General features: G+C 38.9%; 1 protein-coding gene across 1 annotated transcript in view; it reads right to left on the reverse strand.

Moving 5' to 3' along the window:
* PCCA (propionyl-CoA carboxylase subunit alpha) overlaps nucleotides 1–25,108 on the reverse strand; it is a 337,509-nt gene that overhangs the window by 272,857 nt on the left and 39,544 nt on the right. Inside the window, exons 5-6 of the mRNA XM_020898588.2 lie at nucleotides 13,322–13,435; nucleotides 11,155–11,208 (exon numbers count right to left, since the gene is read on the reverse strand). Coding sequence (XP_020754247.1) covers nucleotides 11,155–11,208; nucleotides 13,322–13,435 — 168 coding nt within the window. The remainder of the gene's footprint in view (nucleotides 1–11,154; nucleotides 11,209–13,321; nucleotides 13,436–25,108) is intronic.

A 25,108-nucleotide genomic window follows, 5' to 3' on the forward strand; every position in this document is an offset into this window, starting at 1 on the left:
ACAGATTTGACATTGTATCCCTGACTTACTAACATAAGGGTTAATGCTTTAAGCTCTGATTCTGAAAGTTTCAGCTGAATAGTAATAACTGAGTGTTCTTTCAGTCTGCAAAACCAGTACAAGAGAGAGCCACAGAAGGAATCAAAATCTAATGCCCATAAATAAGATTCCTGAAAAAGCAAGTCCTGTGCCCTACTTTATTTCTTAACTAAGTTCTCAGTGTCCAGCACAGTGGGACAGGAAGACTTCTCAGGGACTATCTAATCAAGTACAGAAGGGCTTTCCCCGATGGCTCAGTGGGTAAAGAATCCACCTGCAATATAGGAGATACAGGAGACACGGGTTTGATCCCTGGGTCAGGAAGATCACCTGAAGAAGGAAATAGCAACCCATTCCAGTAATCTTGACTGGAGAAGTCAATGAACAGAGGAGCCTGGTGGGCTACAGTGCATGGGGTGGCAAAGAGCTGGACACGACTGAGCAACTAAGACAGAGAAAGTATAAAATGCTGTCAACCCATAAAGCACCCTGACTCTCCCCTCTCCCAACACACAGTCCCTTCAACACCAAAAGAAACTCTTCTAAAAGGTTATCTCCCAAGTCTGGGTTTCTCTGCCACTCTTTCAGATCCATCCCACTGTATAAGTCAGCTCTGTCCTCAGCTGGCTATCCTCACAGTCACAGAATGGCTGCCAGATGCACCAAGCCCACTCACTCACCAAAGGGTGGGTGGTGGGGGTGGTGTGGAGCTTGAGCACCAAGGCCTCTCTAATGAATGAGAAAGCTTCTTTCCCAGGAATGCCAGAAAAGCCCCACATTCTGTTTCATTGATCCAAACTGGCTTGAGCCTTCACTGATTCATCCTTGAATCAATAATCGTCAGAAGAGATAACATGATTATAACCAGCTTAAACAAATCACCAGTGGTGCAAAGAATGTTAGAGAGGCAAACTGTCCACTGGAATGTAAGTGATTGTGTGCACATGTCCACTCCTACCATATACAAGCATTCACCGAAGCGCATTCACTTGGTAGAACCATCACCTGCTGGCCAGACAGAAAGGTAAAGAAGCTTCCCAGGTGACTCAGTGTTAAAGAACCCACCGACCAATGCAGGAGATCCGGGAGACATGGGTTCAATCCCTGGGTCAGGAAGATCTCCTGGAGGAGGTAACAGCAACCCACTCCAGTATTCTTGCCTGGAAATTCCATGGACAGAGGAGCCTGACGGGCTGCCGTCCATGAGGTTGCAAAGAGTTAGACACAACTAAACGAACGAGCACACACATCCGTAATTAACACTGGCAGAAAGATATCAAAGGAGACAGAATCTCAAGTGGCCACCTTAAACTATGACACCATCTATTCCCTTTGTATCCACACCCTCCCCTAGCTGTCCTTAAGACTTGAAGGGTCAAGGGTTACCATGGACGGTCTTACTAGGGTGTTTTTCACGACTGAATAACCAAGCCCTAAGGAAATAAGTCACTGCAGGAAGAGGAATGATTCTTGGTCTCAGACTAATTTCTAAGTAAGGGAGGGCTTACTGAAAAGGGGATGATTTGCAAAGCACAAATTAGAAGACAGCACTGTTTTCACAGGGAGATGTGTCCTAGGAGCAGCAGGACAAAGTTAAGGAGGGAAGACTTCTACAGAAAGACCAGCAGGAGACTTCTAACTTCTAGGGCGTTGTTTCTTGTCATATATAGTTTATATTTTTTCCTACTCCCATTATCATAACTGCGTTTAATCACATAATTCTCCAGTCTGATATGCATCTGTTACAGTTAATATAGAAATACACCACATTACGTCACTACATGCTTAAAATTCCCCACTCTGTCTCCCCAGCGCTGCTCAGGTTAACATCCCAGCTTCTTACAATGACCCTCACTGATCTGCCCTGAGCCCCTTTCCAACCTCACATCCTGTAACACAGGCCTCCTCATGCAGTCTCCTCCTGCCACATGGGCCTCTTTCTCTCTACCCAAAATGCTAATCTTCCAACCTAAGAACATTTACACCTGCTCATTCCCTCTTCCTGGAAAGGGTTTACCCCCAGATCCTCACATGCTGGCCACTCCTTCTCATCTTTCAGCTCTTCCAGTTCAAATATCACAACCTCCTCTGCACCCCACCACCACCCAGAACCCCCACCACACATGGCCCCATCCACACCCACACACCCTGGGCCAAGGGCCTTCCGCAGATGACTGCCTTTGGGTCAGACGCTAATCCCTGATCCGATCAACTGTCAACAGAGTGACCGGCTCACATGATAAAGAAAGCTTGGCAATTTAAACAATAGCAACTGCAAGCAAGGAGGCAAGGAGAAGCAAGAATATAAGCAACAAGTTCAGTATCAGTGAGCAAATTTTTGAGCTGCAAACACAGAAATGATTAACAAGTCAAGCCTATGGTGATCTCAATTTTCCTAAAAGATTGTGAAAGCATTTAGGGGCAGAGAAGTAAATTATTACCCCAATTCAAATACCAGTCATAAATTTCAGTCTTCTTTCCAGTAAAATACAGCTATCAACTATTCTCCTCATTTCTCAATAGCAGCGTAAACATGAACGGATGACAGGAAAGCCACCCTGAGCATCTCTAAGAGAATGAGAACCCGAGGTGGTATTCAGTCATCAGTATACAAACCACGTTTACTAATAATATCAGAGTTATTTACAGGAGCAGTAAGTATTATTGTAGGGTACGTCATGGTACAAACCTTATAGCTATCTTCACTATTGTTAGGTAAAATTCAAGATTAAAAAAGCTCATACAAACCAAAATTTAAGTTAACAGTGAAAAAAATACAGCTAAATGTTGCACCTAAATTATATTTTCAAAGAAACAGGCATTAACATGGGTTTCAAAGAAAGATATTATAGAAAACAGGAATTCTGTGACTGAAAAGAAGAACACCTTAGCATTTGCCCAGAAGATGCTGCCTGAACCTCCCATCCATCCTTCTAAATTTGGGGAGTCTTAGAGAATCTCATGTTAGCAATCAAAACCAGTGCCGCAACCCAACTATAGCAAATCCACCTTCAAAATTCTTAAAAACCCATTTGGGGTTTGTCGGTAGGAGGTAAATTAAAGCCTTATGTATTGAGAAGCAAATAATTTGAAAAATGTACAGGGGCAATGAACCCTGAAGTTATCAGGCACTGAAATGACTATAAAAGTGTTTTGTACAGTTTAAAGAGAAGAGCTAAATTTCCTATTTTTCACATATTTTTTAAAAATGTAAAAGAAACTGTTAAACTTGGCCTTTGGGTTCAAGATGCTATTTATCAACTGTTAATTTATATAAGCATCTTTTCTAGTTATTAAGTTGAAATAAAACCGATACAGAATCCAAGTAACTGAACAGGACAGATTTTGAATCAAATTAAACAATGCAATGATTTTCTGTAAACACATTACTACATAAACATTTATCAGATATTCTAAAGCAGACAATTAAAAAGAAACCTGAATTAAAGGTTTCTTAATATTAAATCCTAGTGATATTAAGAGACTAATCTGAGAAATGCTGCTATAAGTCCTAACTACTTTCTAAACACAATTCTACCTCTAATATACAGATCTATTCAAATTGGAAAAGGAGGAAATCTACTTTCATATTAACAATTAGAAAAAAAAAAATCATCCTCATAGTTGAATTTTTAAAGACATTTTCTATAAAGAGCCTACTCAGTACCATGCTGAAATCTTCAGTAACTAGAAAATGTAAATGTAGTCACTATGATGAAAATATTTTCTTTGGTCTCTTTTAGGTTTGAGACTGTTTTAAGTCTTGAGTTATTTTTACATGCTCTTTGTGAAGGAACTGATTTCTCTACTCTTACGTTTTATGTCTTAAAATGTTTGGGAAATGGTAAAAACGGAAATAATCAATTTCCTTTTTCAACAGGGAGTCCATGCAAGGTTACCTTTGTCAAGAATCAAATACTCCCTTCTCAACAACACAAGTATATATAAGAGAATATCATCTTAAAGTTCAGTTTGAGATTTTTTAAGCTTTTTTTTTTCACTATAAAGAATTCAACAAAGAAGTTTACTCAATAAATAAGACTTGAGAAACAGAAGAATTCTATAATGCCTATCTGACCCCAAGTCTACCAGACCAAGAATCACTAAAACTAGTTAAGTCCTAATTATACAAGAGGCAATTTGCCAGTAATTGAAAAAAGCCTACAAAATTAACAAATGAATACTGACACAAGAAAGCTGGCAATGTTTATGGAAGCTTTTGCCTTCTAAAACCATAATCAGAACTCAGAACGATTAATCAACATTTTAACACTTTCCATCTGTACAAGTGCTCAAGGTAGTACTCTGTCACTTGACAAGTTGCTTACCATTGCAAAATTTGATAATTCATGTCTCACTGAATTTTTACTGACTTGGAAGAAAATAAAACACCAATTAAAAGCAGATGTCACCTTTAATTCTAACTGGCTGACAAACTTCTAATTTTTTTTTAACTCAATGCAGAGACAGAATGCACACAGATGACAGTTTGGACAGTTAAATATTTAAAGTCACTGATATCCCCCACAAATTTGCAAGTGATTTTCCAGAACTTAACCCCATAGGGCTTTTATCTGGCAAGCATCCAAAAGGAATAGTTTCAAGTAGTCATCTAGAAGGTAAATTTATGGTTACATTTTTGCAAAGGCAAAAATACTGATACTGATCAGAACACTTCTAAGCTAACATCCTAAAGATTCCCATCTTTATCTTCATACACATAAAAAAAATTTCCAAAAACCACATTACTCCATGTTGCTCCTCTATTAAACTCTAGCTTTAAAAAGAACTAATATAAAGAATTAATAAACCGTGCTTAACATACGTTCATGTTTAAGAGCTAAATCACATCCAACTCAATTTACCCTAAAATAGTAACTATCTAATTTGAGTATAATCTTTTTCATCGTCTTTCAATATTGTATTGTTGGTCATAAATTCACTCACCTTTGCTTCCAACCATGAATCCTGAACAAAACTTCTTAAATTCAATGTTTTGAAAAACATCAGTAAAATAAATAAGTAGACAGGTGACCATACTAACACCCAAAGGGCAATATTAGTATCTACTTTCTCACAAGAAACCCGAATTTCCATGTATATGTAAATAAAATGTATAACGAATTCCATTATTAACCTTCTGAAGACAGTGAGGCTAGTGTTTCCTAACGCTACTGTTTCTATGCATAAAGTAACAGAATAAAATCCCAAGGTCGAAAAATGTTTCTTCCTAATATAGCAAGTTTTTCTACCAGAAGGAAACTTCTGGATTTTTCCTAACACCCCAGTTTTGAGGACGACATTGTAACAAGAGCCCTGGCCTGATATGCAGTAATACTGACCCACAGGCGTCACAGATTACCCCCTGAATGATCTAAGCAAGCTTTCAAAGGCCAGAACAAGCTGCTACCAATCAGGCAAAGAGGGAAACTGAATCCCAGAAGAAATCACCCCAGAGATCCCTCACAATAACGGGGTCCCTAGGAGCTCTAAAGGCCTAGCAAGGCTTTGCTCACATTGACTCATTGCATAACAATCAGGCTTGGCTTAAGAGTCAAAAGGGGTAAAGGAACCAGGTCGATCCTCTGCTGTTCACTTCTGAGCTCTAACAGAGTATCTGCACTTTGACAGCAAGTCTGCCATGAAAGAAGAACCTGAGGAAGATGAAATGGAAAGGTGGTCACAAAAAGGGGATTTAAGGGAGTGGCCTACCTGTGACAACTTCTGCAGGCCTCATCTTTGCATTTCCATCCTGCTTCATGCATTGCTAATCAGAGATCCACTGGAAGCTTCAGAACCAACTGAAAGGCCTGGCAGGGTATTTGGCTTTCAATTCTTCTACTCTGTTTATTCCCAATATATATTCATTGGGCTTAGAAACAACTCTGGAACAAGCGCAGCCACTCAGCAATGAAATGTAAATTACTGACGTGTGCTGAAACCTGGACTTGCCATCACTAATGAGCACATTAAAGGAAAAATGCTCACTAGACGACTGCAACCTTTTTACTGAACCCTGTGTGCATGGAAAGCCACAATTCAACATCAATTAAAAGAGCTAGCTGCAAAACAGTAACAGAGCAGCCCTGTCACCACTTTTAATACCTCAGGGACCGAAAAGCTAAGACAAACATGAAATTTTTACACTTCATCGGCTAAAAATGTTGTGCAAAACATTATCGTAAATGTGGTCCACTTCAGTTAAGATTTGTGAATCATTATTTCAGTTTCTGAAGAGTGAAAATAAGATCTCTGGTGGTTTAAAAAAAAAACAAGCTATTAAGCTATTGCTTTATTCATTAACTCAGTCAACAAATTCTAGACTTAGTGATCTAAAACTCACCCAGAAACTTGGCAAGACTGAAAATTATATAAAGTTTGTCAAGAAAAGAAGTATAAACCATAAGCTAGTGATTTAATCTCAAAATAAGCAAAATATTTGGTTTATATGAGTAGAGGATCATATATATAGAGGCAAAGATTATTATTAACCATTAACTAACTGGCGGTTGACAATGGAAAATTCTGAAATAAAATGTGAACAGACATCTAGTATCTATTAATTTTTTAATATAATTTTCATAACTAAAATAAACTTTATAACTTTTTAATGAAAACTTCAAAGTAAAAGTGGCACGAGAATGAGTAAAATAAGGCTATCATTAGTTAAACTTACCGTTTTAAGTTATTATGAGTTAGTTTTCCAAAGAATACTCTAGTACAAGTAAGCACTCATAATATTAACACATTTGAATACAACTTTATGTTTCTTTGATAACCTAAAAGCACAGCAGATTCTTAAGGCCCTAAATGATTAATAACAGATAATTATTTGTTACAACATTAAAAATCTGCTTATTTTCTCATTGTGGTTTCTGGTTAAATTTAAGTTTTCTGTATAAAGGTGTGCAGTTGAACTTCAGCTTTTTCGAATCCCAGGGCTTGAAAACACAATGGACTTTAATCAAAAGAAATGACAACCTACTAGTATAAGATGAGGAAAATAATTTCATTTCAGATTCAGAGTCTTCATCTAAACTTTAGATAATGATACCACAGCATATAAACGGCTTGTGGGTGGGGAGGAAGCATGCGCAACCACTTTTTATCCTATTTGATAATAACTCAATGGACATAAACTCCGGCAAACTCCGGAAATAGTAAGGATTCACTATTGTGAATAAAGGCTGCACAAAGACCAGGCTTGCTGCAGTCCATGGGGTCAAAAAAAGTCAGACATGACTCTGTCCATGGGATTTCCCAGGCAAAAATACTGGAATGGGTTACCACTTCCTTCTCCAGGGGATCTTCCCTACCCAGGGATCAAACCTGCATCTCTTGCATTGGCAGGCAGATTCTTTACCAACTGCGCCACCTGAGAAGCCCCAGGAAATATCTTTAAATCTCACTTAATCTTTAAACCACTCTTTCAGGGGCTGAAACAAGATTTTGTTTAAATTATATACAGTAGGGATATTCTATAATCTGATCCCACTTCCTGTAAGTTAAGCATAAAGAATAATTAGCCTTGTAAAACATATGTATAACATTTAGAATGCTTTTGACATTTGATTCATGGTACTTTCTAAAGCAAAAAAAATTGCATAAATCAGAAAAAAATTTAAGAAACCATTTTATTCAAAGCTGTAAACTAAAAACAATGTATCAGATGATAAAACACAAATATCTTTTCTATCAACAAAGTAAATATTATGTTGATTTGGAACAGCAATAAAACAAATACAGAACCAGAAATTAATGGGGGGGGGCCCTCCACATTTGATTAAACTTCAAACATAAGTCACACCATTACAGTAAAAGGAACTCCACAGTAATTAAACTTAAACATTTCTTTTCCACGTTCTGCTCATCTTTCTTGCCAAAGGTTGTCACCAACATAGTAGTCTATTACCACTATCTTGGAAAACAGATGCAAGAATACACCCAGTTTGAGATAATAACTGTTAGATCTCAATGGCTCATCACTAACCACACAATGTTGATATGCATAACAAAATCAGTAAGCAATTTTGTCATTCTGTTATTTTTATGGAATTTGCCAGCTATAGCCAGACATTTCAAAAGGAATAATTTAAATGGCACACTTCAATAGGAAAAGTTTTAATGCTAGGAAAATTATATCCCAAGTAAGAATCTTGCCATGATGTACAAAAAGAGGTTAGTTATCATCAGCTACATATTTTCTATGGTGAATAAAAACACACGGCAATTCCACTTTCCCATTACAAAACCACCCCTTCTGTCATAGGAGGAAAGTTTTCTTGCAGGTTATTCTATGATTCTTCATCTAATAATATTTACTGAATCTTTCCATAACATTCATTGAACTTACTACACAGAAATCATCAGGTGATAAAACAAATGGGAAACAAAGAATGAGAAGACCCAGTTTCTTATTTTAAGAGACTAAAATACAGACACAATTTTAACATAATAGGAAGGTGGTATACCAAGTAAGAAATTTTTTTTTAAATGTTAATGCTCTAGAAGACAGAGGAAAGAGATTAGTCCTCACCAGAAGGACATGGAAAACTATTCTGGTAGAGGCAACATGAACCGTGCCTTCAAGGAGAGATCGTAGTTGGAAATGTGGGGCAAGGGGACAGGCGGGACCACTGAGGACAGTGGTAATAAGGATGGGACAGGGAGAGCCAGCCACATTTGGGAACAGCACTCAGTCTGGCTTGGCTGAGGCAAAGCATGGGTAAATTAAAATGGAGGAGATAAAAATAGAAAAATAAATGAGAAAGGAGGGTAGTCACACACTCTATCCTCTTTCCTCTTAACATGAAACGCCCAATGGCACAATCTTATTCTCATTAACAGAGAGTCTGAACTTCTTCATAACACTTTCCTCCCTGAAGTCACGTGGGTACTTGACGTACTTTTCACAACATGACTGTGAGCTGCTCATGAGCAGGACACACATCTGATGCAATTTTATGTCCTTCTTAAATGCCTTGAACGTAAGATATCAACTAACCCTTTTTAATGACTGAATAAATGCATCAATGAACATATTAGCATTTCACTTCTCCCAGACTCAGGTACTCACTCATCTGTACCAGCAGCTGGCAAACTTCTTCTATGAAGGGCCATACCATAAATATTTACTTGCAGGCCATTCAGTCTTTACTACAGCTCTGCAACTCTGCTGTTCTAAAGCAGAAGCAGCCACAGACAACTCACCTGTTATCTCTGCAAGGCTGTGTGACAATAAAACTTAATTTATAATACAGAAACAGACCGCAGCTGCATTTGGCCTATGGACCATAGTTTAGAGACTCCTCATTCATACAAACTTAAATATGTCATATTGTACAAATACATTTAAAATATATTCGAATCATTTTCTTACATAATAACAGAACCTCAGCCAAAATTTCAAACAAGGTAAAAAAAAGTGATAAACAGGAAACTGTGGATATACTGCACAAAACCTGGGCAATCTGGACCCTCAGATACCTATACATCACGTGCCCTCTCCAAACATTTCTTACTATTAGCCATCTTTGTGAGCTCAGGTCACAACTTCTTTAGGCCTTAGTTTTTAATCTATAAAGTAAACCGGTTGAAACAGATTGCTCTGAGCTAGAACTCTATGATCTTCAGATTTGTCCAAATTAAGTTTATGAATTTTAAGTGAAAACAGTCAATGCTATGGTTTTTCATGTAGAGATGTGAGAGCTGGACCATAAAGAAGGCTGACTGCTGAAGAATTGATGCTTTTGGATTGTGGTGCTGGAGAAGACTCTTGAGAGGCCCTGGGACTGCAAGGAGATCAAACCAGTCCATCCTAAAGGAAATCAACCCTGAATATTCATTGAAAGGACTGATGCTGAAGCTGAAGCTCCAATATTTTGGCCACCTGATGTAAACAACTGACTCGTTTGAAAAGACCCTGATGCTGGGAAAGGCTGAAGGCAAAGGAGAAGGGAGCAGCAGCAGACGAGATGGCTAGATAGCATTATCGACTCAATGGACATGAATTTGCACAAACTGAAGGACAGGGGAGCCCGGAATGCTGTAGTTCATGGGGTCACAGAGTCAGATATGACTTAGCAACTGAACAAAAATAACATCTTCAAAATGGTAATTGCATTCATAAATAATTTTGAACCAACAGAAGAACAAAATATAAGCATACTGCAGAAACAAAGTACAATGTACTAAAGTTAACTTAATACCTAATGAGTTTCTTGAAACATTATTCAATATCATACTTTAGTACCCAAAAACTAAGGTTTCAGTACCATCGTGAATGTAGATATAAATACACTTAGAAAATCAGTTTAATAGCAAATAAAGGTTCACATACCTAGTCAGGATGATGGTATCAGCAGGATACTCAAATCATTTAAAAAAAAAAAAAAAAACTTTTCCCACAATAAAGAAGCAGTAGTAAGATTTGATATTGAATGCCACGCTGCTGCTGCTAAGTCACTTCAGTCGTGTCCGACTCTGTGTGACCCCATAGACGGCAGCCCACCAGGCTCCCCCATCCCTGGGGTTCTCCAGGCAAGAACACTGGAGTGGGTTGCCATTTCCTTCTCCAATGCATGAAAGTGAAAAGCAAAAGTGAAGTCGCTCAGTCATGTCCCACTCTTAGCGACCCCATGGACAGCAGCCTACCAGGCTCCTCCGTCCATGGGATTTTCCAGGCAAGAGTACTGGAGTGGGTTGCCATTGCCTTCTCCATTAAATGCCATAATAGGCAATAAAAGGGACAAATACCAGAATTTGACTTCTGGCTTCACATTCCTGCTTATGGTGCAATAACTAATAAATCACTGGACACCCTGACATATTTAGCTAAAAGTCTGAAATATTTAAAAGTCAAAGTCCACACAATGTGTAATAAACTAGGTATCATTCATTATTTGTAATGATGATCTTACAACTTTTCCATCTTTACTCTTCAAATCAGGACTTAAGATAACAAAATCAAGTCTTCACTTTTCCCAAACTATTTTCAAAGAACCATTGGGTCAATTAAAAGTCTATAACTCACCATTACCCACATTTACAAAAGCAACACCATCACATTGCTTTCTGAAATGTAAGCTAATAGTTTCTCGTTCATTACAAACTTACCAAACGTTTGGCAAATTCTTTGTTTTCTGAGAGAAATCCATAACCTGGATGTACCTTAGAAATGAAAACAAAAAGCACTTTCAGTTTTTATCAATTTGCAAAAGCTTTATAATAAGCAAAACAAAGAGAATGTTAATGCATGTATTGTATTGACCTCTCTAACATCCTGAATAGCTCCAACTCAGTTTCAGAGTTCAAACCCAAATGCCAAGAAGTCACTGGCAGCACGCTGCTTCTGACCTAACCACAGTCAGGACCAGCTTCACACACAGCTTCCTGCCCACTTGCACTTGGCTATGCTACACAGCCCCACCCAAACTCCCCCACTTTTCCTGAGACCAACTTTGGTCATAAGCTTGGTGGGTCAAAGAGTTATGTTAAAGGAAACCTTTCACAAGATGGACGAAAAACTCTTTAACTCCCCTTTCTTTACAGTACCAGAAAAAAACTGCTACTTTCCAACACCCTGGCTATTAAACCAACGAATGTATTTTATTCCTGATAATATGAACATACTGAGCCACTACCCAATGATCAGTTTTCATCAAACCTAACTAAAATCAACGTTTGGCTTTACTTTTTCCACCATACTCTGGATTTTTCTTCTAATATTTGCCCCTCTTTCCCTCCTCATCCCACTCAGCCAGTCACAACCTCTCCCTGCTCTCCTCTCTCATAAGCCACACAGCAACAACTTAAATTCTACCATCCTGTTCTAACCAAGTAGTTGTGACCAAACGTAAATTTAGCCGCCCTATTATAAGTATTAAACATATTTCTAAGAAAATAATTCTGCTACATGTCAGATTTCTAAGTGAGCCAATATCATAATCTAATCGAGAAGTATCTATACATTTGAGATTTCTTTATTTACCTGAATGTTTATTTTTTTTTTCTGCAATTACATGATCAATTTGGTATAAAAAAATAGGATCTTTTTTCACTCAATTTTAATCTATTTTTTCAATTTTTTATTTTATTTTGGAGCATAGGCAATTAATAATGTTGTGATAGTTTCAGGTGGACAGCAAAGAGACTCAGCCATACATATACACGTATCCACTCTCCCCCAAACTCCCCTCCCATCCAGGCTGCCACGTAAGTATCTTCACATCTGAGATTTCTTAAATGTTAAACTAAGCTTTATGAACATGGTACAGAGTAATTTACACTACTACATCATATGAGAAGAGTTTCACTCCATCAATTTCATTTTATATAAACATTTAACTAAAGATTATATTCTGAAAATCTATACTTTTACTATAGAGTTAACAGAGTTTTATCTTTACAGGTTAACAGAGCTTTACCTTCAGTAACTCTGCTAATAAATTATAACATCTATAACAGGGGCTCATGAATTCAGTTTTTTCTTCAAACAGGCATCTTACTAAAACTTTTTTTTTTCCCCAAAAGAAATGTGCCCACTAATTGGAGCACTCCAGGCTAATTGCTGGTATTGGCTGTTTCTATCCAATTTTAGATAACTCTGCAGAGTTATCTATTTACCTATCTATTAACCTATTTTTTTAACATTATATGTAATTAGTTCTCTGATAAACACACACACACAGCAACAATATTAATAAAACACTATGGCCGATCAGAAACTATATTTTTCCTTGGATGCCACTCCATTCACACAGAATTAGGGATGGGGAGAAATGCCAATTTCTCCCCATAAATCATGTACATTCCATTGACACCAAACCCAAATAATTACCAACTGCATTTTATTTCTGTAAGTATAAGGAGGCACAGATAATTTCTGAATGATTAAAACAGAATTTAAGACAGGGTCTTTTGGATCCTATTTATAAAACACATTTTAATACTATTATCACACTGAAAGGGTTAATACTCAAAACTAATCGGGATTTCTTTTTTTTTCCTTCTCCGAGCAAATTTGGAAATGAACTGAAACTGCTCCCTGGTGTGAAAGCTGAACCCAACAGCCCCCTGCGAGATCAGAGACCGACTCTGCCAGATGCCACAAAGCCTCTGACTCCCAGTAGCGGATTCGGCCACATTTCACTCATGTGACATGAACTGCAACAGCACTTTCGATCATTCTTTTCCCTTTTTTTTTTTTTTTTTAAATACAAACTCTAGCGTCCCGCTCACTGCATATGAAACAGCCGCAGCAGATGGACTCATTCGGACTCACAGCTTGGGCCCCGCTGTTCCTGACGGCATCCATGATGGCGTCCATGTTGAGGTAGCTCTTACCGGTAGGAGCTGGGCCAACGCAGACAGCCTCATCCGCCATCTTCACGTGAACCTGAAGAGAAATCTCTGCGTTAACAGGGCCTCCCAGCAAACAGAACTACCTGCACCTGCAAGGATACAGAGAACGGCCAACCTGGGTGCATTGCTATCTTCAGCGCTCTCTCTCTGAATATGCACTAGGAAGCTACAGTGTGGCAAATAAGCTCAGGGGCTGCGTTAACCACGATTTCATTTATTACAAGCCCAATTCACTGTCTAACCCGATCATTTCCACACCAATTTCATTAGGTAAAATCACAGCAAACAACTTTAGCCTCCTATTCAGTTCATCACTACATAAATCTCGTATCAAAAACTACCCTGTTACATGTGGCCAGGGTAGCCTAATATACTAATAACAAGCACCCCTGCCCAGTTCTCAGCAGGCTCCCCAGGAAGTGGAGATAATTAGAGGGACTGAGTGAAGGGATGGGGTGAGTGTTCATGCACAGCATCAAGTCAGCGCCAGGCCCAAACTGAAGCCCAGGACTGAAGAGTTCAATGCCACCACACATGCGCCAGAAAACCTTGAGAATTGTTTAAACAGTCTCACATGCATTTTAACCTTTCATCCTGAAAGAACCGATACATGCATTAAGTTCTAAATCAACTCCAAATTTAAGAATATGTGCTCCATTTTTAAGACTAATCCCTCCACAAGTGTTTCAAACCTATTTTTGCTTAAGAAACACAAGGCATTCAATACAGAGTAGAGTAAGTTACTGACTTCTGAAAACAATCTATTCTTTTAAAATGATGAAAGGGATTCACAATGTTTTGAAATGGCTTTTCCTAACGGTTTTCCAGGTTAAGGAACTCTTTAAATTTATTTTACAAGTCAGACATTAAAAACTGGAACACATCCATATACCTGGGCATGTATGACCCTCTTCCAAAAAATCTAAGGTGGAAAATAAATTTGGGTATTGCTAAGTTATATTCCCCAGCTGTAAGGTAGTTTTTAAAGAAGCACTTGGTTTTAAATGAGATCTATCCAAAAAACAAAAACAACCCACCCAAGTCATCTTTAAGAAACTTCAGAGTTCTCTTTATCAAGTCAATTAAATATTTTCAAACTAAGCAAAAAACTGTATGGTGTATTGAAAGGTTAAAAATACTTACTACTCAAGGGATTTACAGATCAGTACCTTAACATCAAATAACTCAAATCCACACAGTTCAGTTTCTTTAATAATATTCGAGGAAAGGCAGCCGGGCTCACAAAAGAATCCTAAAGATTCCCAAATTCAAAGCAAGGCTCTCCTATACGCCTTGCTTATTCCCAACTTCAACTTGCTCTTCTCCTCTCAGACCAGAACGGCCACTCTTCTACTGCCTTCAGCCCAGGTCAGTCCCCATTAATAGCAATACTGTTGCTGTAGTTGTGGTTGTGGGTTTTCTTTATAAGAAAGAAACTGAATACTGAACAATCCTTTAAAAAGAATGCCTAAGTCAGGTGGGAATAGTTTTTAAAGTTAAACCTCTCCCTCCAGGTACTACTCAGTGTTTCAGGTTTCACATCTACCAGAGTCTTCAGATGAATCTCCTGTAATCTGAACTTCAACAGTACCTGACACAAAATTTAACATTTCATCGCCTCCTGCCCAGTAATGTCATTTTGACTGCTTTACAGATTACGCCTGTTAAAATTTATACACTCTCCTTTACCAGATCATAAGGTCCTGCAACGCAGAAGTTGTCTTAAATTCCTTTTTTTAAAAAAATCTCTCTCAGCATAGTTTTATTGCTACAAGCTTTTAAATTTATAGATACATTTGAATGACTACTTAACTTTCACTGTTAAGCCATTGTCTTTGAGGTAAAAGGCTATGCTAAATTAAACCTTCTCCAATCTTAGTAATCCATATGGCAACTAAGGGTTATATGGGGATGCGGGGTGGGGTGGGGGCAGGATTGAAACATATACACAGGCACCCATGTGTATTGGTATGTCCAAATTTTCTACAATAAATATGCGTTAAAAAGGAGGGGAACCCTAATAAAATTTTGACTTGTTTACTTTCAGGCTTTTCTCTAAATATACTTCTGTAACCAAACTGCATATATAATGTTGCATCCTTTGTTTTTCAACTATCATCAAAATAGACACTCTTTCTATGTTAGCACAAACTCTTACATGTAAACATACTGCGAGTCTAGCTCAAAGCCTAACATGTTTTAGCAGATCATTAATATTGTTTGAATAAACACTCAAATAAATACATCAAAAGCAAGTCAAAACTGCCTGTAGACTTTACAAAGAAAAGCAAAACATGCTGTTTCTAAAGGGTTGGTCAGTTTCTTCTATTTCTCAGAAACAAGTCTTGCTTTAAGGTAGAAGCATATACTAGCATCTCAAGTCCACAGTCTGGCACAGGCTCAGTACTAGCAAAAATGTGTGGTAAAACCATTTGAGAGAAAAAAAACAACTAGGAACATTCTGCCACCTTAGTGCCCAAGGAGATACTTACGAGCCAACCAATAAAGAACAGTTTAAAACACTTTCAAAACCCAATTTCAATTTGGTTGCTATTGTTCTAGATGACTAAAGTGATTTCTGTGGCTTAATAATATCAATACAAAGTGAAAGTCACTCAGTCGTGTCTGACTCTTTGCAACCCCATGAACTATACAGTCTATGGAATTCTCCAGGCCAGAATACTGGAGTGGGTAAGCTGTTCCCTTCTCCAGCATATCTTCCCAACCCAGGGATTGAACCCAGGTCTCCCAAATTGCAGCATTTTCTTTACCAGCTGAGCCACAAGGAAAGCCCAAGAATATCAGAGTGGGTAGCCCATCCCTTCTCCAGCAGATCTTCCCAACCCAGGAATCGAACCGGGGTCTCCCAGGCCGATTCTTTACCAGCTGAGCTACTAGGGAAGCCCATAATATTAATACAAAACAAACTGCATTCAAGCAGTGCAGACTCTCTTCTCAAGAATAACTTAGCAGCAACACCCACACTGACTAGATGTATTTATGTCTCAAAAATGTCAATACCCTGAAAACACATAAATTTCATTTTTATATTTCAATAGTAACAGGAAAATATAATAATGGAAAACTGAAACTGAACTAGTGAATTAAACAGGATATTGCTGACAGCAGGTTTCAAATAGAAAATCAGATTTTAAGTACTAAGTCAAGGAGTTACTCTTCACAAACTTTTCCAATAGAAAAGTTTCCAAATGGGGTTTTATTTATTTTAAAGATTATTAGTTTCCTCCTCAAGCATTTAGTTTTTATATAGGTAAGAATCTGCCTGCAATACAGGAGACCTGGGTTCAATACCTGGGTGGGGAAGATGCCCTGGAAAAGGGAATGTCTACCCACTCCAGTATTCTTGCCTAGAGAATTCCATTTAGAGCAGTCTGATGAGCTGCAGTCCGATGGGCTACAGTCTATAGGGTTGCAAAGAGTCAAGACACAATTCGGCGACTAACACTTGGAAAATTTTTTGATTCTTTAAATAGGGGGAAATTGATAAGCCTTTTATTTTCCAAATAACGATCTAGCAGAACAAGGATGTGTTTTTAAATTTATGGGACAGAAAAAAAAAGCATCTTCCTTACTGACTTTTTGTTTCAAGAATTAAATGCTTGGCCATAGATAGGTTAAAAATTATGTCTGAATTTTAAAACTTTGAGTTAATGGAAATTTTCATATTAGTCCATTAGATGCCTGAGACATGATGAAAAGATAACTCTGCTTGGTCCCTAATCTTATCAAATAGATTGCACCTAAGGTAAAAAGGAAACTAAAAAAAATAGACTAGACCAGCTCTGTCTAGGGAAAGAAAGCTTTTTAAATACCTGCTAAACTAGCAGAGAATGAGAAAGATAAGGAAGACAAGCAGTGTTAAAGATATTTCTTCTCCACAGATACAGAGAACAGACTTGAAGACACAGTGGGACAAGGACAGGGGGAGATGAACGGAGAGAGTAGCGTGGAAATAAACACATCACCAGAGGTAAAACAGAGCCGGGGACATTTGCTGTGTGACGCAGGAAGCTCAACCCGGTGCTCCCTGACAACCAAGAGAGGACAAGGGCTCCAGGGACAGACAACAACGGGAGGCCATGGCCGTCACAGCCCTGAAGGGGCTCAGAGCGCCAAGGACACAGAGAGCTGGGGGGCACGGGGGACCCCACAGTCACAACTAGAAGAACGCAGCCCCTGTGAGAAGTGCAGCAAGGGAGGGAAGTGGGGCTGGGAGAGGCAGCCTGACTGCCTGCTCTCGTCTTCAAACACCCAACCGAACACAGAGGTCAAAGAAGCTCAAGAGATACACTCCACAGATGTCAGTCTCCTGAAGACTGATCCATAAAGGAAAAAGTCTGATAGAATTAATCAAAATTTAAAACTTTGGTTCTTCAAAGACACCATCAGTAACAATGCGATTCCACTTCCCGCCAGACAGAAAGTCTATAATCAGAAACATAATGACAAACATGGGTGAGGATGAGGAGAAACCAGAACCCTCACACCCTGCTGGTGGGATGTAAAATGGTGCAGCTGCTTTGGGAAACAGGCTGTTAGTGCCTAGAAAGTACAGCTATCAAATGACCCAGCAATGCCACTCCTAAGCAGATACCCAAGAGAAATGATGATATATGCCCATACAAACACATGTACACAATTGTTCATAACAGGCTTATTCATAGTATCAAAAACTGAAGCCACCCAAATGGCCAGCAGCTGGTAAATGGACAAAGCAAAATATATTCGATTCATATAATAGAGTACTACTCAGCCCAAAAAAAAGGCCACAAACTGATACATGTAGTAACATAAATCTCAAAAACATCCAAAATTGGGATAGGAGTACGTCAAGGCTGTGTATTGTCACCTGGCTTATTTAACTTATATGCAAAGTACATCATGCAGACTGCCAGCTAGATAAACCACAGGCTGGAATCAAGACTGCCGGGAGAAATAACAACCTCGGATATGCAGATGATACCACTCTAATGGCAGAAAGTGAAAAGGAACTAAAGAACCTCTTGATGAAGGTGAAACAGGAGAGTGGAAAAGCTGGCTTAAAACTGAACATTCAAAAAACAAACATCGTGGCATCTGGTCCCATCACTTCATGGCAAATAGATGGGAAAATGTGGAAACAGTGGCAGATTTTATTTTCCTGGGCTCCAAAACTCACTGTGGATGGTGACTGCAGCCATGAAATTAAAAGACACTTGCTCCTTGAAAGAAAAGCTATGACAAACCTAGACAGCATATTAAAAAGCAGACACATCACTTTGTTGACAAAGGTCTGTATACTCAAAAGCTATGGTTTGTCCAAGTAGTCATTTGCAGATGTGAGCGCTAGACCATAAAAAAGGTTGAGCACTGAAGAAGTGATGCCTTCGAATTGCGGTGCTGGAGAAGATTTGAGAGTTCCTTAGACAGCAAGAAGATTAAACCAGTCAATCCTAAAGGAAATTAACCCTGACTATTCATTGGAAAGACTGATGCTAAAGCTAAAGTTCCACTACTTTGGCCACGTGACGCTAAGAGCTGACTCACTGGAGGAAACCCTGATGCTAGGAAAGGCAGGAGAAAGAAGGGGGTGACAGAGGATGAGATGGTTGGAAGGCATCACTGACTCAATGGATATGAGTTTGAACACACTCTGGGAGACGGTGAAGGACAGGGAAACCTGGTGCACTGCAGTCCATAGGGTCGCAAAGAGTGAGCCGTGACTTAGCAGCTGAACAACCACCACAAAAACATTATTCTATGTGAAAAAGCCAGACACAAAAGGCCCACTATTAAATAATTCAAAGTATTTGAAAATTTTTAGAAAATGCAAAACTACAGACAGAAAGCGTATCAGTGACTACCGAGATGAAGGTGGCAACAAGAGTGACTGCAAATGGACACAAAGAGATCTTTCTGGGTGATGGCTATGTTCCAAAACTGGACAGTGGTGAGAGTTGCACAACTCTAAAAAATATACCATAATTCAATAAAATTATAAAATAAAATCAGGAAATTTCATATAAAAATATTTTAAATCCACTGTGCTGTGAGATCCATATGAGATACTTTTGGTATACAGCACAGTGCTGCATGCTATTAGTTTTTGATTAATGACTAACCAACAAAGAGAAAGTTAAGATTCACCTGACAAAGAAGATTCCTGAGACAGAAGCCAACTGAGAAGGGCATTCCAGCAGTAAAAACACTGTACCAAATGCAGAGAGGCCTGAGAAGGAATGAAAATGGTACGGAAGTAATAAGCATCAAAGAAGAAGGAACCAGTGCTATATGCTTCAGACAGACCAGAGAAAAGGGATTTAGAATAGCTATTGGAGCCAATGAACCAGATCTCTGGCAACTTCGGGGACTTACTAGAACAACAGAAACAGAAGCCAAACCTCCCTGGGTTGAAGAGCAAATGGGAGGCGAGAAAAGAAAGGCAAACCGAAGACGACTAGTCTTTCATGCGGCTTAACCGTAATGACAGGGAATGTTGGGGAATGCAAGAGAATTTTACTTTATTCTCTCTGTAACAGTTGGTAAGATGCAGTACACACACAAGGTATCAATAAAACTTTTTCATTGCAGATTGATAGAGCTTTTCAGGGAGATGTACTCAGAGAAATCCCTAACAGATGTGAGTGTGTGTGCCTAGGCTCACAAACCTGCCTAGAAGCCCCTAAGATGGAAACAAAACCATTATCAGCAGCCAAACACCTGGCTGTGGAGACAAAAGACAACCTGGAAATAGATTCTACAAAATGTATAGAGATTCAATGGGAAAAGTTCTGGAAATAGAAAGTAGTGATGGTTGTACAATGGTGTAAACACACAATGCCACTGAATTGTACAATTAAAAATTAATAAAGTGATAAAGTATGCAATTTTATAGTCTTTTAAAAAACTATAGATTCATCACAACTTGCAGGCTGTCACTGACAAGCAATTGTGAAAAAATATAGTTTCAGAACTTATATAGTCCGCTACACACACACACACACACACACACACACACACACACACAAGTGCGTATGGGCACACATGCTGCAGTTCATGGGGTCACAAAGAGTTGGACACGACTTAGCGACTAAACAACAAGAAGAAAAAATCCAACATGGGAGGAAAAACACAAAAAAGAAAATACCAATAATAAGAGTGTGGGCATAACTCTAGCTTGTAATCATTTTCCATTTACTAAAGAAAAGCTACCACACATTCATTTAAGACTCTAGTCATGAAAGCTTGCATATACATGTGTAATTCTAAGTACAGATTTCTGAAACAATGATAGAATGAGAGTCTAGGAATAGAATTAAGAAATACCCTCCATTGTAAGCAGTGTACTTTTCTTAAAGTGTTCCCAAACCATATGAACAGTTAAATGTCAGTTCTAATAATTTAAATACAATAGTTACCAGTGCCACAAGATCTCAAAAACTCCTACAGCTTGGCCAGCACCACCACCACTGCTTCTTAGGTGCCGCTAACTGATAAGACTACACAGCCAAGTGAGTCATCTAGATGTTTTCAAGTTTTTTAATCCCAAGTAATGTAAGAATAGCTTGACAGAAAATTTAAAAGTTTAAGCAATACAGATAACCATAACTTCTCATCCCCATTAAGGCTTCTCAGGCCTATTTCCTTCACTGAAAGAAACTGTCAATGGTTCTGTATGTGTCCTTTCAGACTTAGCTATTTTCATTATGTATAGCAGACATAAAAGTGTATGGTCTTATACTAAGCTTAAGACTATCTTCCCATAAATTGCATCACACTATGTATTATTCTTGCAATTTGCTTAACTGCTATATAACATTCCTAGTAACTGGGTAAACCATAACTTAACCTTTTCTCCAGTAATTGATATTATGGCCCATTTGCAGATATTACAAGCTGCAAAAGGATTCTCTCAACATGTATGCATATTTCTCTACGCGTATTTCTATGAGGAAAATATTTGAAAGTGTAAACACTATAAACCACATACTTAAAAGCCTATGTCTATTAACATGCTGAACAGAGATGAACTTCCCCACACCACACCACCACTGAACATTTTTACTGCTTGCTGATCTAAGTTGCTTAATCTAATGAAGAAAAATGACTACTGACTGGTTTTTAATTTGCATTTCTCTAATTATGAGTGCCTTTGGGCATATTTTCATGTTTGTGAGCTATCTGTATTTCTTCTTTTGATCACTGATCATTTTTTAATTTAAGAGATCTTACAAAGAAACAAAGGCATCTTTGGGTTTTAGTTTTTTTAGTTTTCTTTTTTTTTAAACAACATGTAACACCAAAACATTGTTCTTGTTCAAAGCTAAGCTAACAACTCTTCCTACCGCACCTGCAACCCCATCACATTTTTTCTCTCCAGTTATCACTTCTCAGGTGAAGATGCAAGATTAGACCTTTGTCTATGCCAGGGATCTCAACTGGGAGCAACTTTGTTCTGCAGGACACAGCTGGCAACGAGTGGAGACAGTTTTGCTGGTCACGATAGTGGGATGGAAGGATGCTACTGCTGTCTAGTGGGGAGAGGGCAAGGATACTTGGAAACATTCTATTAGACCTTGAGCAGGACAGCCACCCATAAAGAAGAATCATTTAACCCAAAATGCCAATAGTGCCACTGCTGAGAACCCCTGGTCTGTGCTTTTATATAAAGTATATAAGAATATACTATTTTTTAGTGTGTGTGTGTGGTGGCGGGGGGGGGGGGGGGGGGCAGGTTGTGGTTTAAACATTAATAGGGTTGATTTTTTTTTTTTTTTTTTTGGCCAGGCAATGTGGCATGCAGGATCTCAGTTCCCCAATCAGGGATCGCACCCTGCATTGGGAGCGTGGAGTTTTAACCACTGGACCGCCAGGGAAGTCCCACACTAATGGTATTTTCATATCATATGTCATTTGATATGTTCTTTTTCAGTCTTTAAAATGTCTCAGAGATGTTCTATCAATACATAGAGATCTATCTTAGTATTTTTTAACTACTAAAGAACTCTGAGACATGGCCCTCCAGTCTGCCAGCCATCTCCCTGCAGGTGGACCCGCAGCATGAGGAATCACCATCTGGACGACCATCATGATGTTTCCTTAGCAGACATCCTGTCCGCTGCCCAGGTCCGATCCTGCTCTGGATCTCTCTCTTCTGGAAAGGCTCCCGTCTTTTACAGCCATCCTCTCCTGTCTGTGTTACAGACAGTGGTTTTCTATTGAACAGTTCCATCTGCTCTCTGTCTTTCAGAAATCCCTCATCATTTCCAGGACCATACTCCCCACTCTGTTTTACAACAAAATTCTGGCTTGTTATATTTTTTTTCTTTTGAATTTTTCTTTTTAACTGTTTCTCTTCCCTGGGAATTTGGAATGGGAAGATAGAAGTCTGACTCCTTCTACCAGCCTCAATTAGAAGTCAGGACCTTTAAAATTTTGTATGTTTTTTACCACAGAAAATACAGTATATTTTAATTTAATAATCAAAAGTAGGGACCAACATAGCTTTCTAAAATGAAATAGTTAAAACTTCTTTTTAAGACTGTCATGAAAAACATCAACAGTTTCTTACACAGAATCTAATTTGTAATAAAAATGTGAAAATGCTCGTCCAGCTCCTAAATTACTATGGCCACAAATGCAACCTGGCAGCAGGTAACACAGTTACCATTCCTCTCTTCCTGCATCTGAACGGTGAGTATCTTTCTCATAGCATCCATTCTACCTGGTGTCTGTGCATTCCTAGGAGCTCCCAAAGCTGGCTTTCTAACCTCAGATTCCACTTCCCAAATTGTCCAGTGTTGCGGCTGGGTTCACAAAGGGCATGAAAACCTTGATTTACAGCGTATGACTGGTTGGTTTCTTTCCAAAGAGTTTCAGATGAGTATCAAAAATAACCTTCCCAATGCTCGTCTCCCCTGAAAATTCCTGGTACTCTATAGTTAGCTCCCTTACATGAAGCAGCGATCATCAAAAGCCGTCAGGGAGCTCAGAGTTTTCACGAGCAAAAAAGAAAAAAAAAAAAACTCTTCTTCGCCAGAGGACAGGAGTCCTTTGAAGCAGCTCCAAAAACTATTTTCAATTCCTATTCCAAGGTTAACAATTCACCTTGACAGTTACCAATCCAAAGTGAGTCTGCCATTCAGGGAATTCTCCTGTGACTCTGTAACTGGGCCAGGCGACCAGGAAATGAATGAAAGCAGAGAAGTGCTTCTCTGGGAACTTAGTCTAGAGACTCAGAGAAACTCAGATAAACAGAGCAAGGGTGTCAGGAATGAAGCAGAGATGAGTCACCCATCTTCTACCTTCCTTGGAACTGACACACCTAATCTAAAGTGAAGGGTAAGAAGATTCAAACAGTAGGGAAAGTAGATGCATGTCAGGGGAGATGAAGTCGCCTGCTGAGCTGAAGCATGACTCACCTTCGGAGTTCTGCCCCTTCCAGGGAGTCTGGCACACTCTGCCAGGTCCGAGGTGGGCATCAGCAGAAAACATCCAGAGCATGTAACTTCGGTGAACTTACCAGCTGCACGGAAGTACTAAGGTACGGACTCGAGCCTGCACAAAGGCTCATTTCACCTCATAGAGATTTCAGAGTGAATTAGGTCTTTACTTTTGGAAAGAATTTGTGACAGGATGCTATAAAGACAGAGGTAAAAAGGTACCCAATCTGACAGCAGCAATGGGCGAGGGGGAAAAAAATATATATATATATGTATGTATGTATGTGTGTAAATATATATACATCTATATATATATGACTGCATAAGTCTGCATGCTACTTGGCTTTTACTTCAAAATCTAACTTTTCTCTAAATCCAAATGTCTGGATGGCTTAGGACAGAACACTTGGTGCAGCTGTCGGCATGCCTCTTTCATATGAAAAAGTAAATAAATATATCCAAATTGAAAAGAACATCTGGACAACAGAAGGCAGAAAAACCTTGTGGCAGCTGGCTCGCTGGACAGAAAGGACTATAGGAAAAACTGTCCTACCAAAAAGAAAAACTGTATATAATTAAAAGACCAGGAAAAAGAGTATCTGAGTATTACATCCAAAGCTCAAAGGAAGAAAACATTTCCCCCACAACGTTAGCTCCTAGTTCCATTTACACAACACTGGTCCCTGTCTCCACTCTCTTTTCTAATTCAGCTATTCTCTGTTCCACCCAGGGGGCGTCCCAGGTGGCTCAGTAGTAAAGAATCCATCTGCCAATGCAGGAGACACAGGTTTGATCCCTGGATCAGGAAGATTGCCTGGAGAAGGAAATGCAACCCATTCCAGTATTTTTGCCTGGGAAATCCAAAGTACAGAGGAGCCTGGTGGGCTACGTCCAAAGGATGGTGAAGAGTCGGGCACAGCTGAGCACAAGTTTCAGCCACCTTATCCCTTTTACCACTGAGTACCCTGAAGACTTCCCTGACTCAGTCCAACATTCATCACAGGTGCTCTACCACAGAAGGATAAAAAGAGATGATAAATCAGTCTCCTCCCCTCTAGGAATTCAGTCTAGTGCAAAGACAGACTTCCATACCAACTGCAATTAAAATAAATAAAAGCATGTAAAAAAGAGCTAATGCAAAAAATGGTTCCAGAACAAATCAGTTACTGAACTATTAAACTGGATAGCTGATCAAAAGGAAAAAGTGAGAAGGAAACTACCAACAGAGAAAGGGCACATGCAAAATCATGGAATGCAAAAGGCCC

This window comes from Odocoileus virginianus, chromosome 8 (genome assembly GCF_023699985.2).
Source record: "Odocoileus virginianus isolate 20LAN1187 ecotype Illinois chromosome 8, Ovbor_1.2, whole genome shotgun sequence".
In the NCBI taxonomy this organism is placed as follows: Eukaryota; Metazoa; Chordata; class Mammalia; order Artiodactyla; family Cervidae; genus Odocoileus; species Odocoileus virginianus.